The sequence below is a fragment of the Bufo bufo genome, chromosome 11, assembly GCF_905171765.1.
Source record: "Bufo bufo chromosome 11, aBufBuf1.1, whole genome shotgun sequence".
Lineage (NCBI taxonomy): Eukaryota > Metazoa > Chordata > Amphibia > Anura > Bufonidae > Bufo > Bufo bufo.
In genome coordinates, this window is record NC_053399.1 from 3,384,953 (window position 1) to 3,403,643 (window position 18,691).

At 44.6% G+C, this 18,691-nt stretch overlaps 1 protein-coding gene across 3 annotated transcripts in view; it reads right to left on the reverse strand.

Moving 5' to 3' along the window:
- CEP128 (centrosomal protein 128) overlaps positions 1–18,691 on the reverse strand; it is a 182,941-nt gene that overhangs the window by 111,901 nt on the left and 52,349 nt on the right. For all 3 annotated transcript variants that reach the window (XM_040411239.1, XM_040411241.1, XM_040411238.1), the window contains exons 2-8: positions 11,264–11,425; positions 10,691–10,777; positions 6,342–6,462; positions 6,114–6,241; positions 5,916–6,007; positions 4,207–4,279; positions 3,388–3,504 (exon numbers count right to left, since the gene is read on the reverse strand). In XM_040411239.1, the coding sequence (XP_040267173.1) occupies positions 3,388–3,504; positions 4,207–4,279; positions 5,916–6,007; positions 6,114–6,241; positions 6,342–6,462; positions 10,691–10,777; positions 11,264–11,410 (765 nt within the window). In that variant the 5' untranslated portion in view covers positions 11,411–11,425. The remainder of the gene's footprint in view (positions 1–3,387; positions 3,505–4,206; positions 4,280–5,915; positions 6,008–6,113; positions 6,242–6,341; positions 6,463–10,690; positions 10,778–11,263; positions 11,426–18,691) is intronic.

Below are 18,691 nucleotides of genomic sequence, written 5' to 3' on the forward strand. Positions count from 1 at the left end.
AACCCTGCAAAATATGTAAATCAATGCTTTATGTTCTAAGGAAGAAGAGGCATGAAGGGACAGTAAAAAATGGAAGGAAAAGTGAATCCCGTGGTCCCGCAGCATAGGGGCATCATTCTGCCACCCACCACGTGCCTACCATCCCTCATCTGCTCCTTCATGTCGAGCAGAGCTTGCTCTTTTTGAAAATCCCTTACAAGTGGCTGCGCCATTCTCCTAGCGACTCCAGGATCCTGATTGCCCTAAACGGTTTTAAATCACGAGGAACAGTGTGAACGGTAATGGAGCGTCCCCGGGGCATCTTTAAACCTTTAATAACAACAATCTCTCTCTCTTCCCTTTTAAGTGTGCATATTTCCATTAGAAAAGCCAGGCGGTGGAGGAGAATATTAACACGCTCAGGCTGAGCCAGACAAGAGCACCACAGACAAATGAAAAGGGGGAAGATTTGACAGAATACAATCAAATTGCCGGATGAAAGCGTCACCCTCCTGCAGACGCGCTTTTTGTGTTCCTGGTTGGTGCTGAGTGATCAGAACAAGAGAAGAGTCTTGTGAGAGGTGACACGGCGATTGTGACCCCAATAATAGAGGGGTACGGAGGATGGCGGCAGGAAATAGAGGACAGCATTAAAGCTCCATACACATAAGACATTGGTTGTTTGAGGGCCACACTCACTGAAGAGATCTGCCGACAGCTCACACATTTACAATAACTGCAGACATCATTTCTATCAATTGCTGCTCATGGATTTCTCACAAAGTAATGCCCCAGTAACAAGAAACATTTGGGCTATAGGTTGTGGAACGAGCCATGGCATGAACATGTGCAGAACGGCTAGTGCAGCTACCGAGCCCAAGCTGAACATGTGCCGGCGTCCTTATACTAAAGGGCCGTTTACATGGGCAAATTGTCAATGGAAAAGACCCCACCTCCAATCAGCTGACAGCTCTTTAATGGCTATGCTTCAGCATGAAGGAGAAGAAGGTGGCCGTGTGTCACTGCCTGATGACGGGGTTAGTGCGGCCCTGAAAAGTGTTGTTTCTGCACCAAAATATACTTTACTTCAAACCCACATTGGGAGTCTTCCTCCATGCAGCGCCGCCTTCTTCATGCTCGGGTGGGTCCCACCACTGGAGAGGCCGTGCGCAGCAGGGAACCCATCTACAATCCAAGACTGAATGGGCGATTGTGCGCCAATACAATGACATCTGGTGAGTAGCCCCTTGTCTACAGGGTCCTTCACATGTGCCTGTGCTCTCCTCCCTGATCAGGGATCTTTAACCCCTTAAGGACACGGCCATATTTCACCTTATGGACCAGGCCATTTTTTGCAAATCTGACCAGTGTCACTTTATGTGGTGACAACTTTAAAACGCTTTTACTTATCTAGGCCATTCTGAGATTGATACTGGTAAAATGGAGTCAGAAAATAATAATTTTTATTCATAAAAAAAATTCTAAATTTACCAAAAATTGGGAAATATTAGCAAATTTCCAAATTTCAATTTCTCAACTTTTATAATAGATAGTAATACCTCTAAAAATAGTTATTACATTCCCCATATGTCAACTTCATGTTTGAATCATTTTGGGAACGCCATTTTATTTTTTGGGGACGTTAGAAGGCTTAGAAGTAAATCTTGAAATTTTTCAGAAAATTTTCAAAACCCACTTTTTCAGGACCAGTTCAGGTCTGAAGTCACTTTGTGAGGCTTACATAATAGAAACCACCCAAAAATGACCCCATTCTAGAAACTAACCCCTCTCAAGGTATTCAAAACTGATTTTACAAACTTTGTTAACCCTTTAGGTGTTCCACAAGAATTAATGGAAACTAGAGAGGACATTTCAGAATTTCACTTTTTTGACAGATTTTCCATTTTTATCCATTTTTTCCAGTTACAATGCAAGGGTTAACAGCCAAACAAAACTCAATATTTATGTCCCTGATTCTGTAGTTTACAGAAACACCCCATATGTGGTCGTAAACCGCTGTACGGGCACACGGCAGGGCGCAGAAGGAAAGGAACGACATACGGTTTTTGGAAGGCAGATTTTGCTGGACTGTTTTTTTGACACCATGTCCCATTTGAAGCCCTCCTGATGCACCCCTAGAGTAGAAACTCCAAAAAAAGTGAGTAAGGTAAGGTGATTATTATTTATAAGGTAATTGTTTATTTAGCACAATATTTTATTTTATTTTTTTTAACTTAACTTTTTTTTTTCCTCCCACTTTGGGACTTCAACTTTTGGGAGTCTGATCTCCTTTACAATGCATTCCAATACTTCTGTATTGGAATGCATTGGCTGTAAGTGTATTACACAGTGCAGCTTCCTGCCTGTTAGATCCAGGGGGCTGGATCTCACAGGCTCTCCATCGGAAGGTAGCCCCGATGCCTAAGGATGGCATCGGGCTGCCTTCCATGCCATCAGGTCCCCGTCACAGCAGCACGGGGACACAATAGCAGCGCCGATCCATGCCCGACATCGCACGAGCCGCGGTCAGCGCTGACTGTGGCACATGAAGGGTTAATGCACCGGCATCAGTGGTTTCACCGATCCTGGCTCATGCAGCAGGGGTTCGGCTATCAGTGACTGCCGGACCCCTGCCGCTGATTGGGCGGACGCAGCTCCTGCACCCGCCCGATCCCCATGAAGTACATGTACGTCATGGGTACTTAAGGGGTTAATGGCGGCATAAAAACAATATTTTGTCGGCAGCACATCGCCTCATGTAAACAGGAGATGTGATACCAACAATAATGTAAAAAAACAATAGTCAGGCAAACATCCGCCCATGTGAACAGCCTTTATCCAGTGCCGGCTGATTTGCTATATAATCAGTTGCCGCTCGCTACACAGGTAGGAATCTGCCCATGTTAAACGACCCAAAGTCCCAAATCTGTAATGAGCAAAGGAACGCTTATTAATCAATGGAACCGATTGAGGTAAACAACAGTTACACAGCAGGAGTCATTACTGATCATCATTACGTGTATGGGCAGCTGATGAAGGATGGGGGTGATGATACAATTTATCAGAATAGTAGCAGTAAACCTGCAGATTATTTGTGATCAATACTAAAGAAACAAACGTGGCGGGGTCTACACGCTCACTTATGGAGCTCTACACGGACGGCTGCGCCTGCATTCAGCTGTTATTTCATCCATGTGTTCTGCCGTATTTCAGATGCAAATTCTGAACCATATACAGACGACAATCATGGGGCCCATATTTTTTGCATGCTCTACTGACATCAGCCCATCCTATGAACCGTGCAGAGTATTGAATATAGAATTTGAACATGACACAAGCCCCACAAAATACCATGTGCAAAAAGAATGGAGATGTGAATACACGAGACTGACAAAGCCCAAGCCTCACCCCCTGCAGATGAGTGGACACATGGCCCAGGTGATCCTGTCGTCTCTCGGCCTGTTGCCGCTCTGTTCTCAGCTCCTGCTCCAGTTGCTGCAGCCGCCGCTCCACTCGCTCGGAGACCTAACGATACAACCAGCAATATTTTTTTAAAACTTTTTTACCTTACAGCAGAATACTCCTGCAGGGCTGAAGGGGAGTACTCGCTGCTGTCACCAGACAGTCAGTAATCTGTGAATGGTACTGCAGAAGCCGGAGTCTGCTGAGGAATTTACAGGACACATATATATAGCTCCGAGTATACTGATCATCAAAAAGTGATACCAAGATGGACACTACAAAAGGGAACTGCCATCTCAGATTGATCTGGCACAGGGAACCTGGTCCTACAACCAGCTCCAAAACGTACAGTATATCTACAATTTCATGGTCCAGACCTGTGATAATAAACATGGATGACCAACCAATCCATATATGAAAGTCAATGGAGGGGACCAAAATAAATGGGTAATATCAACTTAGGGACAACATGTGGTATTACAGCCGACGTCTCCAATAAACCAGCATAACTTCCTAAGGCAGCACTGTAGTGACAGGAGTGTGATGGGAGCCGTGACTGAGGAGCGCTCCAATACTCGCACCTCTCTGTAATAAACTGCTTTTGTCAGATAAAAGCCATAACATAGGGAAACACAGGAAGGCACAAGTGTCAATCACAGAGGCGACAGGCGACCACACACCAGGGGCAATGGATAAATGTCCGCTGCTCCCGTTACCGCCTCCCCTGTCACAAAGGACACAAGTCATCAATGCACTGACACTCACAGATTCCTGGTGCTGGGCTTGATCAAGGCGGACATTTAATTCCTGGAGGGCTTTCTTGGTTTCAGCTTCAGTTCTGCAAGAAGATCAAGCAATTTACGAACGTAGAATGTCACAGAAGTTTAATTATACATGTATCACCGACAAAGGCCATACTACGGAACTGAAGTGCCAGACTATCAGGTAAAGTCCTGCTAATCTGTCACATGACTATTTTTGGAAATGTTTTATGCTGGATTAAAGGGATTCTGTCACCTGGATTTTAGCTATAGAGATTTTCACATCATCACATCAGTCTCCACGAGTTAGTTTAAAATATACTAGTCTTACCCCCATCTGTCTTGTTATTTAGGGTAAAAAAAAAAAAAAAAAAAAAAAAAATCGCTTTTATTAATATGCAAATTACCTCTATAAGGAGCCCAAGGGGCTGTCCCTCTGTCCGTTGGAGCCCAGCCGCGCCCATTATCTCGGAGCTCAGCAGCGCCCCTCTGTTAATTATTCACTCCTCTTCTAGTGCGCCGTAGTCTCCCGCATGCGCCCTGGTTACACTGGTTCAGGCCCGCGTGGTGTCCTGGCAGCAGCCTCACCGAAGCAAGCGCACATGCGCCAGCCGTCTGCGCAATTGCATATTAATAAAAGTGATTTTTACCCTAAATAACAAGACAGATGGGGGTAAGACTAGTATATTTTAAACTAACTTGTGGAGACTGATATGATGATGTGAAAATCTCTATAGCTAAAATCCAGGTGACAGAATCCCTTTAAGGCTACTTTCATATTTGTGGCACTGTATTCTGTCGGAGATCTCCGGATGCTACCAGAATCCCTGTCAGCCCTATTAACTATGATGGAGTTGGCGCAGGTCAGGCCACAACAGGCAAATATGTCAAGAATCGGACACTTAAAAACCTGCTCTGCACAGGGTTTTTTGTCCAGCCGATTCTTCCCATCCTATGCCGGAAGGCTGTACTGCACATGCCCAAGACTGGTTTATACACTTACTGGGGTTCTTCAGATGACAAAGTGCATTAAAGCAGCTTTCCAAGATTACTTTAAATGTCAACTCACAGCAGGAACCTGCCCTTTCAAAGTCCTGCGCAATGACCCCATGTTCATTATTCACATGACCAGTGAAAAGAACCGTTTTGCTGTTCATGCCACATGGCCACTGAGGCCAAAGACTGACTGCAGTGGATAAATGAATGATGAACCGCATGTGTTCACCGCAGGACCAGCAGGAAGCGGAGCAATGGGGAAGTAAAAGGTACAGGTGGCATAAACTTCATAACGGAACCGCATGTGATAAAATTGGATTTTTTGTACTCACCATAAAATCCTTTTCTCGTAGTAGGCATTGGGGGACACAGCACCATGGGTATATGTCCAAGTGGTAGTTGGACATATACCCATGGTGCTGTGTCCCCCAATGCCATGCACGAGAAATCCATAGCGTCTACATTAGAAGAAAAATGGATGAGATTTTAAAAAAAAATATGTCATCCACACTCTACAGAAAATTTCAGCAACAAAACGGGCACACAACTTGACCTATGGTGAGAATTTTAAATCAGTGTCACTTGATGTTTTAGATTTGAACAAACTCTGCAACAAACCCCTCATGGTGTGAATTTTCACGCTGCAGAAGTCTATACATGTCTTGATTTTAAAAAGAAATCTTTGAAAACCCTCTCAGAACACCAAGAATGTTTCACCTGTTTCTATGGGCGAGTTCTCTGCTCAGGTCACCATTGATCCTCAATTGGTCACTGCTCAGATCCCGCAGAGACTGGTGCAAAGAATGAAGCTGCAAAACACAGAAATGAAAAAAAAAAAACATCTACAATTATTAGTCCCCATCACATAGTAAATCAGGATGTGTCAGAAGACCCCCCAATCTCTGCTCATCTCACCTGATCAGGATCACCAGGCTCATCAACAAAGCGCACACTAGCCGAGCGAGACCGCCGCCGTCTATTCAACCCCACATCACTGTAGTCTTTGAGGGGAGAGGTCGGTTGAAGGCGTCGATTTCCAGTAACTGCAAAACAAAAACCCATGACGTATTTCATATAAAATACAGACTGCCTACGTGATTTATCTTGCTGCTGTACTAAAGTCTCACAAACCCCAGGGCTGACCTGTTGTAGCGTCCAGGTCACTTGCACACAAGCTGGACAGAGAGGCGCTCCGAAATCCAGACAGGCGGGACAGGCGTTGGCTTCTCAGCTGTTCGATGGACTGCTCCAGGGTTTCTTTGAGCTGGAGGTGACAGAAGTTCTAATTATCAATGAAATGTGTGTACAGATTCGCAGCCCCCACCCAGAAGCTGCATAGATTACATGGATGTCCATGGAAACCCCCATGGAAACCCCCCATGCTGCAGTGGAAATAAATAGTAAGGGTGGCCAGTAGGACGAGGCTGCTGAATCCTTCAGGGGGTTTCTAATGTTATCTAAATACATTTTTGTTAATATTTAATAAATCGTTACAGTTTTTAACATATTTTACGTTTCAATTGCTCAACACTTCAACATGTCTGCTTGCTGTAAGTGAACAGGGTCATTCCAATAATGCTCATTATAACTGTAGTCAGTCTAGAAAACCCCCTCTTAGCTGAACGCTCCGCCCACAGATGTAACAAACCCTCAGCTGTGAGAGGTATAATAAGGTCTGTACTAGTTTTTAACCTCTGGATGTAATGACGAATGTTCATATTAAGATACTGTAAGCAGGGATCTTAAACTGGAGCACAACTTGTGTTCAAAAGTCACAGTTATGGCGAAGACCCCACTTGCGCAAAAATGTGCAGCTTTAGGTGGGGTTTGCACCGTGCTCAGAACTTTTCAAAAACGTAGTAGGTGGCGCCAGTGGAGAATGACGGCACGGGGACAGATCAGTTCGGCTTGGCACATTTATTAGTATTTAACCAGAAAAATAGCAAAAATCATAACCAAATCCTCAGTTATGGCACCCAGCCAGAGATGCACCACAATAATTTAGAGACATGGCCCATTTGGTACCAGAGTAACCGAGATTCAGACTGGTATATCTTTCAGAGGAAAGTTGCAGAACTCGATAGCAGCATTTTGACAGCGATCAGAGAGAATCTTGTTATGGGGGAGGAATCAGGATTTATTCTGCCGACATGGGAACAATGTTTCGTAGAAAAGAACCCACAAATAGAAAAGGGAATGCTTCATGCCATTTCACGCACGGCTGGAGGTCACCCTCATAATGACTTGTTCCCCCTGAAACATGTAGAGTGTTTGTATCAGGGAACATCTTCTGAACCTCCCCCCCCCCCCGGCGCCCCTGTTCCCACACTGCAGACTGATGCTGCTCCCAAAATCACATCACCTGCCTCCTCGTCTGACAGCCACTTCCCACGCAGCCAATTATCACAGCTAATTACAGACTGTGCGACTAGATGGGGAGCTGAGTTTTCATCACATATCAGGCCCCTTTAATTGCTCTCAGGAGGTCAAGCGTGTGAACAGCATCCAAACCCCAATAAGACAGGCCGGTGATCGCAGGAAGATGGTAGAACAGCCGTGACCGACACTAGCACCGACTCCTCCACTGTTATCTATTCCCCCGACATTTACTGCTGTACCTCAGCAAATACAGCTTAGGACGATGCAGAAGACATTATATCACCCCTACAGAGTAATATATACCTCCTGCAACCTGGAGAAGACATTATATCACCCCTACAGAGTAATATATACCTCCTGCAACCTGGAGAAGACATTATATCACCCCTACAGAGTAGTATATACCTCCTGCAACCTGGAGAAGACATTATATCACCCCTACAGAGTAATATATACCTCCTGCAACCTGCAGAGCACATTATATCACCCCTACAGAGTAGTATATACCTCCTGTAACCTGCAGAAGACATTATATCACCCCTACAGAGTAATATATCTCCTGTAACCTGCAGAGCACATTATATCACCCCTATGGAGTACTGTAATATATACCTCCTGTAACCTGCAGAAGACATTATATCACCCCTATGGAGTAATATATACCTCCTGCAACCTGCAGAAGACATTATATCACCCCATATAGAGTAATATATACCTCCTGTAACCTGGAGAAGACATTATATCACCCCTACAGAGTAGTATATACCTCCTGTAACCTGTAGAAGACATTATATCACCCCTACAGAGTAATATATACCTCCTGCAACCTGCAGAGCACATTATATCACCCCTACAGAGTAGTATATACCTCCTGTAACCTGCAGAAGACATTATATCACCCCTACAGAGTAATATATCTCCTGTAACCTGCAGAGCACATTATATCACCCCTATGGAGTACTGTAATATATACCTCCTGTAACCTGCAGAAGACATTATATCACCCCTATGGAGTAATATATACCTCCTGCAACCTGCAGAAGACATTATATCACCCCATATAGAGTAATATATACCTCCTGTAACCTGGAGAAGACATTATATCACCCCTACAGAGTAATATATACCTCCTGCAACCTGGAGAAGACATTATATCACCCCATAGAGTAATATATGCCTCCTGCAACCTGGAGAAGACATTATATCACCCCATAGAGTAATATATACCTCCTGTAACCTGGAGAAGACATTATATAACCCCTACAGAGTAATATATACCTCCTGTAACCTGGAGAAGACATTATATCACCCCTACAGAGTAATATATACCTCCTGTAACCTGGAGAAGACATTATATCACCCCATATAGAGTAACATATACCTCCTGTAACCTGCAGAAGACATTATATCACCCCTATGGAGTAATATATACCTCCTGTAACCTGTAGAAGACATTATATCACCCCTATGGAGTAATATATGCCTCCTGCAACCTGGAGAAGACATTATATCACCCCTACAGAGTAATATATACCCCCTGTAACCTGGAGAAGACATTATATCACCCCATATAGAGTAATATATGCCTCCTGTAACCTGTAGAAGACATTATATCACCCCATATAGAGTAATATATGCCTCCTGTAACCTGTAGAAGACATTATATCACCCCATATAGAGTAATATATGCCTCCTGTAACCTGTAGAAGACATTATATCACCCCTACAGAGTAATATATACCTCCTGTAACCTGGAGAAGACATTATATCACCCCTACAGAGTAGTATATACCTCCTGTAACCTGCAGAAGACATTATATCACCCCATATAGAGTAATATATCTCCTGTAACCTGGAGAAGACATTATATCACCCCATATAGAGTAATATATACCTCCTGTAACCTGCAGAGCACATTATATCACCCCTACAGAGTAGTATATACCTCCTGTAACCTGCAGAAGACATTATATCACCCCTACAGAGTAGTATATACCTCCTGTAACCTGCAGAAGACATTATATCACCCCTACAGAGTAATATATCTCCTGTAACCTGCAGAGCACATTATATCACCCCTATGGAGTACTGTAATATATACCTCCTGTAACCTGCAGAAGACATTATATCACCCCTATGGAGTAATATATACCTCCTGTAACCTGCAGAAGACATTATATCACCCCCAAATAGAGTAACATACGTCCTGTAACCTGGAGAAGACATTATATCACCCCTACAGAGTAATATATACCTCCTGCAACCTGCAGAAGACATTATATCACCCCATATAGAGTAATATATACCTCCTGTAACCTGGAGAAGACATTATATCACCCCTACAGAGTAATATATACCTCCTGTAACCTGTAGAAGACATTATATCACCCCTATGGAGTAATATATACCTCCTGTAACCTGGAGAAGACATTATATCACCCCTACAGAGTAATATATACCTCCTGTAACCTGTAGAAGACATTATATCACCCCTATGGAGTAATATATACCTCCTGTAACCTGCAGAAGACATTATATCACCCCATATAGAGTAACATATACCTCCTGTAACCTGTAGAAGACATTATATCACCCCTACGGAGTAATATATACCTCCTGTAACCTGTAGAAGACATTATATCACCCCATAGAGTAATATATACCTCCTGTAACCTGTAGAAGACATTATATCACCCCATAGAGTAATATATACCTCCTGTAACCTGTAGAAGACATTATATCACCCCTACAGAGTAATATATACCTCCTGTAACCTGTAGAAGACATTATATCACCCCTACAGAGTAATATATACCTCCTGTAACCTGGAGAAGACATTATATCACCCCTATGGAGTAATATATACCTCCTGTAACCTGCAGAGCACATTATATCACCCTTATGGAGTAATATATACCTCCTGTAACCTGCAGAAGACATTATATCACCCCATATAGAGTAACATATACCTCCTGTAACCTGCAGAAGACATTATATCACCCCATATAGAGTAATTTATGCTTCCTGCAGAAGACAGACTATCACACCAGTAAGTAACATGGCTCCTGTAATTTATAGATGACAACAATGAGTCTTGGCAGCTGACAACTTACAGTGGTGATAGCTTCAGTCTGATCAGAGTTGTACTCCCTGTACTGTCCAAGCATCTCGTCAACTTGCTTCAGATTCCGGCTGGTGTCCTTAAAAGAGAAGAAAAGATAAACTTTCCCCTCAAAAAAATCAGGAAACTGCAAATAACAAAAACAATAGGAACTGGGATGGCGAGACAGGGGATAAATGGGAAAACCAAGTGTATTCCTATAGTGACACTACATAGAAGGCTGATGATAAGAGCACGGTCTCTTCTGAGTAAACCAGTTCCCTCTTAGCTCTGCTAAAGACACAGGACTGACACCTACAGTAGAATACAGACCACCATAAACAGCCCCCCTTGAGCTGATGGATCTGCAGAAGAATATACAGTCCTGTATGATGGAAGTCATGTCTGCAAATAGAGACGATGTCTGCAGTTCCCTCACACAGTGCACACTCACTAGGAAGACCCTCATGTCTCTATTGTGTCTAGTACAACTGGTGGCCTTTGATTAGAAAATCCAGGGACCACTAATGCGGACATCATGAAGTATCAGGGGCGGTGACAGGATGAAGAGGACAAAGTGAAGCACCTGCAATGTGTCGGCCAGCTTATGGATCTTTTCAGAGACATCCCCCACTCCTCGTGGCCGTGTATGCAAGTGAGACGCCCGGAGGGGACCCCTCCTGTTTGCACGGGACCGTAGGTGGGACTCAGAGTCGCTAGAGGAATCTGCCATGGGTCCGACCGACTACTGCAAGAGAGAAGAAAAACATTTATAACGTGTGACCATGGAGGCACGACGGCACTTCTCATGAATATGATTAACACCGGACGGTATCCGTATGTTCTAATATTTCACAGATGATCTTACGTCATTCATTAATGGTCAATTATGGAGAAATGTATTTTCTAACACTTTTTAAAGATCACGTTTATTTACAATCCATGATGTAAGATTTGTACTTGTTGCACTTTATATTGATGGAGGAGTTTTTATAAACACGATCCCCATTTAGAATTTGTTTGCCGTTATACAATAATTAAGAATAATCATTAATCGGGACTGAAATTACGATATATACAGTATTTGGCACTTTAAGTATTGCTTGAAAAAATTAAGCGGACTGAAACGTGGCATGGGTGAATAAAGGACACGTTTTTTCTACTCTATGGATGGTCTGATACACTGTCACAGTGTTCGGCTCACAAACTATTGTCTACACCGATACAATGCAACAGACTCTCAGCTGGAAGAAATATTAAGACAGGTTTTAAACCTCTGGATGAAAAATAATAATAAGCGTCCTTCCTCACGTATGACAAGCAGAGACAATTCTCGTCCCCATCCCCTTTGCGATCGGCCATGTATACAGCGGCCTATGCCTGTAATTTATCAGCATACGGAGCAGCGGGTGACAGCCATAGTTATAAATGCTGGGGGTACGGTGCCGCACTCACACAGCGGCTCTCTGCTTTATGACGCAAATAAGTGCTCGCCAGAAATAGCCGATGTCCGTGTAAATTCCCTGCCGGAGAACACACAGCCTTCAAGCCAATTAAGGGATATTTCAGGTCTGTCCCTCCATCGTCTCCAGTGACACGAGGGCGAGAAAGATTTAACGAGGACTCGTTTATTGGGATGAAATAACTGTTACTTGGGCATCGTCACAGGTTTATCCCGCCGCACTGGGCGGCAGCAGGCAGTGAAATTTCCGGCTGATTGGATTTTGAATGAGCACCTCTTTGCTGGCAGCGGGAGAAGCCGGCCCCATGCTCTCACTGCAGAGCGGCGGCCCACGTGAAGCCGCTAATTGTGGGACTAATTGCAGCAATGTCAGTGTAAAGCTGCCGAGTGCCGGATAATTACTGTTTAGCAGAAACAGCAATAAAATGGCCGCGTGATCACTCACCCCACAAACACCCCACTTGGCCCTTTGTTTTACAGCACGCCCGCACGCTGCCAGCATTTCAACTGCTGGAGGATACAGCAATCATGGCAATAATTGCCGCTTCTATGGATGTGAATCCAGACAGCGGGCGGGGGGGACAGGGGGTCCCTACCTAAATACACCTTATACCCACCACAGATTATTACCCTCTAAGGACCGGCGTCACCATGGGGGAGACAAATAACCTAGAGGTGGACTTGACAACAGGTCTGAGGCTGTAAACCCGACACCCGCCTCTCAGAGATATCATTATGTCCGGGCCAGGAAGACCGTAGGTTGCTACAGACCCGGGGATCTGCCTCTCTGCAGCAATAAAACTTCAAGGTTTTGCAGAGAAAAGCAACAGTTTCTCAAAAATCCAGTTCCCCACCCATCAGTGATTGTGGCCGCGGAGATTCTCAATGCGCCTTTCTGGGAATGGTTAACGTTATTTATGGCCCTTAGCGTGGATCAGTTAATAAAGATTCATACTTACTTACTCACCACCACTTCGGTCCTACCCCCTTGGTTCTGTCATCTTCTATTCCCCAGTTTATTTCATGCCGGGTACGGACATGGTCACAAGAGCCACTGCATCCAATGACTGGCTTCAGCACATCACGTCACTGCTGAAGCCAGTCATTGGCCACAGCAGCTCATGTGACCAAGTCCAGCTGGAAGCAAATAATTCAGGGACCAGAAGAATGGGATTCAAGGAGCCGGGAAGTATGAATCTTTCATTAGCTGATCCACATTAGGGGCAGTGTGACCACAGATCGCTCTGTGCATTATCTCTACTACAAATAATATAAGGGGGGGGGGGGGCAGCCTGCAAGTTGCTGTGATCACATAGCCACTAAAAATAATTTAAAAATAAATAAAAAATAAAAACCTAGCAGCGTTTCAGGTGCCAGTAACTTGCACGGTCCCATTTACCTATATTACCTGGGATACAGGCGGTGCTGCACTGTGATCTATGGTCACGCGGGTTGCAGCCAAAGACACCATGAAGCTGCAGCCCTCGACTCCCATTATATAATGTAACTAAGCTGGAGTCACTAATTGTCGCTGTGGACTAATAAAGTGTGGCTGCAGTGTAAAGCATGAGAGCAGCTGCTTGGCAAGTAGCCAATTTCAGACAATGCACATAAGCTGGAGTCAATGATCACACCATAGCTAACACTGCCATAACAGCCAGCTGGTGAAGCATTCATTGGTAGCAGTACCAGCAGCGGACCTCTCCTGTACACAGACTGCTGGGTACCACTGTCTATAGAGGAGCCTGTCTAATATGTGGGACTAGCCAACAGATGATGACCCCCACCATTCACTCCACCACTGGAGAGGCACAGGGCACTGATGAGAGGGGATGGCAGCAGACTGCGATGGGCACGGAGCATATACAGGATGACATGACCCCCACACGCCCGGACAGCGCTCCCTGCACTATAACTGGCTTCATGTTCTAACCACCAGGGACACAAACATCTCCATCCCTCGGGATCTCGTCACATACATAATGTGGGAGAAAGTGAAGTCACAGGGACGCAGGTATAGTGAGTGCAGCTCTGGAGTATAATACAGGATGTAACTGAGGATCAGTACAGGATAAGTAATGTATGCACACAGTGACTGCACCAGCAGAATAGTGAGTGCAGCTCTGGAGTATAATACAGGATGTAACTGAGGATCAGTACAGGATAAGTAATGTATGCACACAGTGACTGCACCAGCAGAATAGTGAGTGCAGCTCTGGAGTATAATACAGGATGTAACTCAGGATCAGTACAGGATAAGTAATGTATGCACACAGTGACTGCACCAGCAGAATAGTGAGTGCAGCTCTGGAGTATAATACAGGATGGAACTCGGGATCAGTACAGGATAAGTAATGTATGTACATAGTGATTGCACCAGCATATGCCTTTCATAGGATGCAGCAGTTCCTGGAAAAAGGGCTGATAACAGAGAATTATTAATCACAAATCTATAAGCTGATGGACATGAATCCAACTGAGAAATCACCGAGCGAAGAGAATGTGGCTGACACACAACGTGACACGGGTACAAACCACGTCATATATACATAAAGAGATGGATCCATAAGTACATTACCTGCACTGATCCTGAGTTATATCCTGCATTATACTCCAGAGCTGCACTCACTATTCTGCCGGTGCAGTCACTGTGTACATACATTACTTATCCTGTACTGATCCTGAGTTACATCCTGTATTATACTCCAGAGCTGCACTCACTATTCTGCTGGTGCAGTCACTGTGTACATACATTACTTATCCTGTATTATACTCCAGAGCTGCACTCACTATTCTGCTGGTGGAGTCACTGTGTACATACATTACTTATCCTGTACTGATTCCGAGTTACATCCTGTATTATACTCCAGAGCTGCACTCGCTATTCTGCTGGTGCAGTCACTGTGTACATACATTACTTATCCTGTACTGATGCAGAGTTACATCCTGTATTATACTCCAGAGCTGCACTCACTATTCTGCTGGTGCAGTCACTGTGTACATACATTACTTATCCTGTACTGATCCTGAGTTACATCCTGTATTATACTCCAGAGCTGCACTCACTATTCTGCTGGTACAGTCACTGTGTACATACATTACTTATTCTGTACTGATCCTGAGTTACATCCTGTATTATACTCCAGAGCTGCACTCACTATTCTGCTGGTACCTGAGGGGTTAACTGCAGCGCTCCCTATCATAGAGGTCAGGTGTCGGCTATTTGATTCCGGCACCCGCCTCCTGTATTTGTATTAACAGGTCAGTTATCGTCATTGGTGGCGCAGTGCCCCCCCCCCCACCCCAACACCCCAGTATAATCAACATTGGTGGCGCAGTGCCAATGAGGGTTAAAATTATTATTTTTTTAATTAACTCACCTCCTCCAATTGATCGCGTAGCTGCCGGTCTCCTGTTCTTTCTTCAGGACCTGTCAAAGGACCTGTGGTGATGTCACTGAGTTCATCACATGGTCCATTACCATGGTGATGGATCATGTGATAGACCATGTGATGGACCATGTGATGAGCGCAGTGATGTCACCACAGGTCCTTTTCCTCACAGATGAAGACAGAAGAGAAGCCGGGCTGCGCGAACAAGTGGATTAAGGCGAGTTAAATTATAATTTTTTATTATTTTTTTATTATTTTTTTTTTTAACCCCTCCAGCCCTATTGTACTATGCATTCTGTTTAAAGAATGCTATTATTTTCCCTTATAACCATGTTATAAGGGAAAATAATTACATCTACACAACACCGAACCCAAACCTGAACTTCAGTAAAGAAGTTCGGGTCTGGGTACCACAGTCAGTTTTTATCACGCGCGTGCAAAATGCATTACACCTACACGATAAAAACTGAACAACGGAACGCAATTGCAGTCAAAACTGACTGCAATTGCGTACCTACCCGCGTGGGTTTGCCGCAATGCACCTGGGACGCATCCGGAGCCAAAACGTGACGCCCGTCTGAAAGAGGCCTAAGGCTATTTTCACACTTGCGGCAGTGTGATCCGGCGGGCAGTTCCGTCGTCTGAACTGCCTGCCGGATCCGCCGATCTGGATGTGACTGAAAGCATTTGTGAGACGCATCCGGATCCATCTCACAAATGCATTGCAAGAACTAATCAGTCTCTCCGCTTGTCATGCGGACAGACGGATACGTCTTGTAGATTTTTACAAATTTTTACCGGATCCGGCATTCCGGTATTTTGAATGCCGTATCCGGCACTAATACATTGCTATGAGGAAAAATGCCAGATGCGGCATTCCGGCAAGTCTTCCGTTTTTTTCACCGGAGATAAAACCGTAGCATGCTGCTGTTTTATCTTTTGCCTGATCAGTCAAAATGACTGAACTGAAGACGTCCTGATGCATCCTGAACTCTCCATTCAGAATGCATGGGGATAAAACTGATCAGTTATTTTCCGGTATAGAGCCCCCGAGGACAGAACTCTATGCTGGAAATGAAAAACGCTAGTGTGAAAGTGCCCTAAAATATTAAGTTTAAATACCCCCTTTCCCAATTTTACATATAAAATATATAAACAATAAATAAATAAACATATTACATAGCGCTGCATCCGAAAAGTCCAAACTATTAAATTATTAAAAAATATCTCCTATGCGGTGAGCGCCGTAACAGAAATAAATAAATAAAAAACATGCGATTCGCCATTTTTTAGTCACCCCAAAAAATAGGACTGCTCTATTATGGGCCGAATGTTACATAAAATGCGAAATGCACGCAGCTTTTTTTTGTCGCAATACTTTTTTATGGTGACTAAAGCAAATCAAAATTTTGGTATCAAAACAACCCTATGCTGATCTGATCGGCGTAGCGTTGTCACGATACCAAAATTTTGATTCGGTTTCGATTTGGCGACTAAAAATAGAATTTCCTACATTTTTCAGTTCAGGAGCCAATGGCTACTAGGTATTTTTCTTAGTCTGGAGCACTGTAGTGGTGTAATAATCTGCAGGATCTCTCTCTGTTCATCTGTCAGAAGGTAGGGAGGTGGAGTGATGTCCTGCAGATCCGTGTACAAGGCACAGCGGTGTATTATGGACACTACTAGTTTCCACCCTGCGTCTGATGTAGAGGCGACAGTCGCCCACTCCAGAGATACATAAGATGATGTAATCCACGGGCGGCAGCTGTGACATCTCTATTAGAGTGCCTGTCACCTGTACAGCACTCGTTCTCCCCTCCCTGTCTCTGGAACAGGACACCACTCCGTACTGGGGGGTCCTGGCTGCCAACACTCAGGAAGCCATCAGATAACACGGGGCAGAACGCAGCGGGGGGATCACACACTGCGGCGGCTCCGGGGGACAGCGCAATGGCTTGTTTTACTCTCAATGCTGAGGAATTAATAGCGGCATAACTATCAGTCAGTGCCCTGCAGAGAGCCAGACAGCGCTGCACTGCCCCCTACACATAGTCAACTGGTACTACACCTGTACATCACACAGGGACTAGATGTGAGGGCGGCACAGACAGAATACTAACTCGTACAGGGGCCGGATTACCAAATATTCCAGATTACCGGACAGTCAGAAAAGAAAAAAAATAACGTGGGCCGCACTGGGAGGGTCTGCAGACTCCGGCAGAAGAGTTTACAGCAGAGGATGAGGTTTTACCAGATTCCCAGGCTGCACCGCACAAACACCACGTGACCAGCGTACGTCAGTTTAGGGCTGCACGATATGGGAATTTTGTGCAATTGCGATTAGGGCCCTAAAAATTGCGATAACGATATGAGATGTGATATTTTAAAGGGAATTGTGCTAGAGGTCTATTTGCTTGATTTTCAAGGCAAAAATCACACACAAATTACTGGTAATGGTGAAATGCAGTTATGCTCAAGAACTGAAATGCACAGTGTTTTTCTAAATAAAACATCTTTTACTAAAGTAAAAGTACAAAATACAAAACTTGCCATTTTCTTAACAGCACTGCACAGAACAGATAAATAGAAGAGATAGAAGGACATGTGTTCATTACAATAAGATTTCCGAACACTGAACAAACAGGAACTTTTTAAAGAACACCATAATCAGCAGCAGCAATACAAGGTAATATACCGGCCCATAAGACGCACCTAGGTTTTTGAGGAAGAAAATAAGAAGAAAAATATTTGGAACCAAAAGGTGTGCTTTTGGTGGGTTTTGAACGAATGGTGATCTCTGGATGACGCACCGTTATGGGGGGGTGATCTCTGGATGACGCACCGTTATGGGGGGGTGATCTCTGGATGACGCACCGTTATGGGGGGGGGGATCTCTGGATGACGCACCGTTATGGGGGGGGGATCTCTGGATGACGCACCGTTAGGGGGGGGTGATCTCTGGATTGACCGCGACCCGTTATGGGGGGGTGGTCTCTGGATGACGCACAGTTATGGGGGGGGATCTCTGGATGACGCACCGTATATGGGGGGGGTGGATCTCTGGATGACGCACCGTTATGTGGGGGGGATCTCTGAGGGTCGCACCCGGTTATGGGGGGGGGATCTCTGGGTGGAGACCGGTTATGGGGGGGGGATCTCT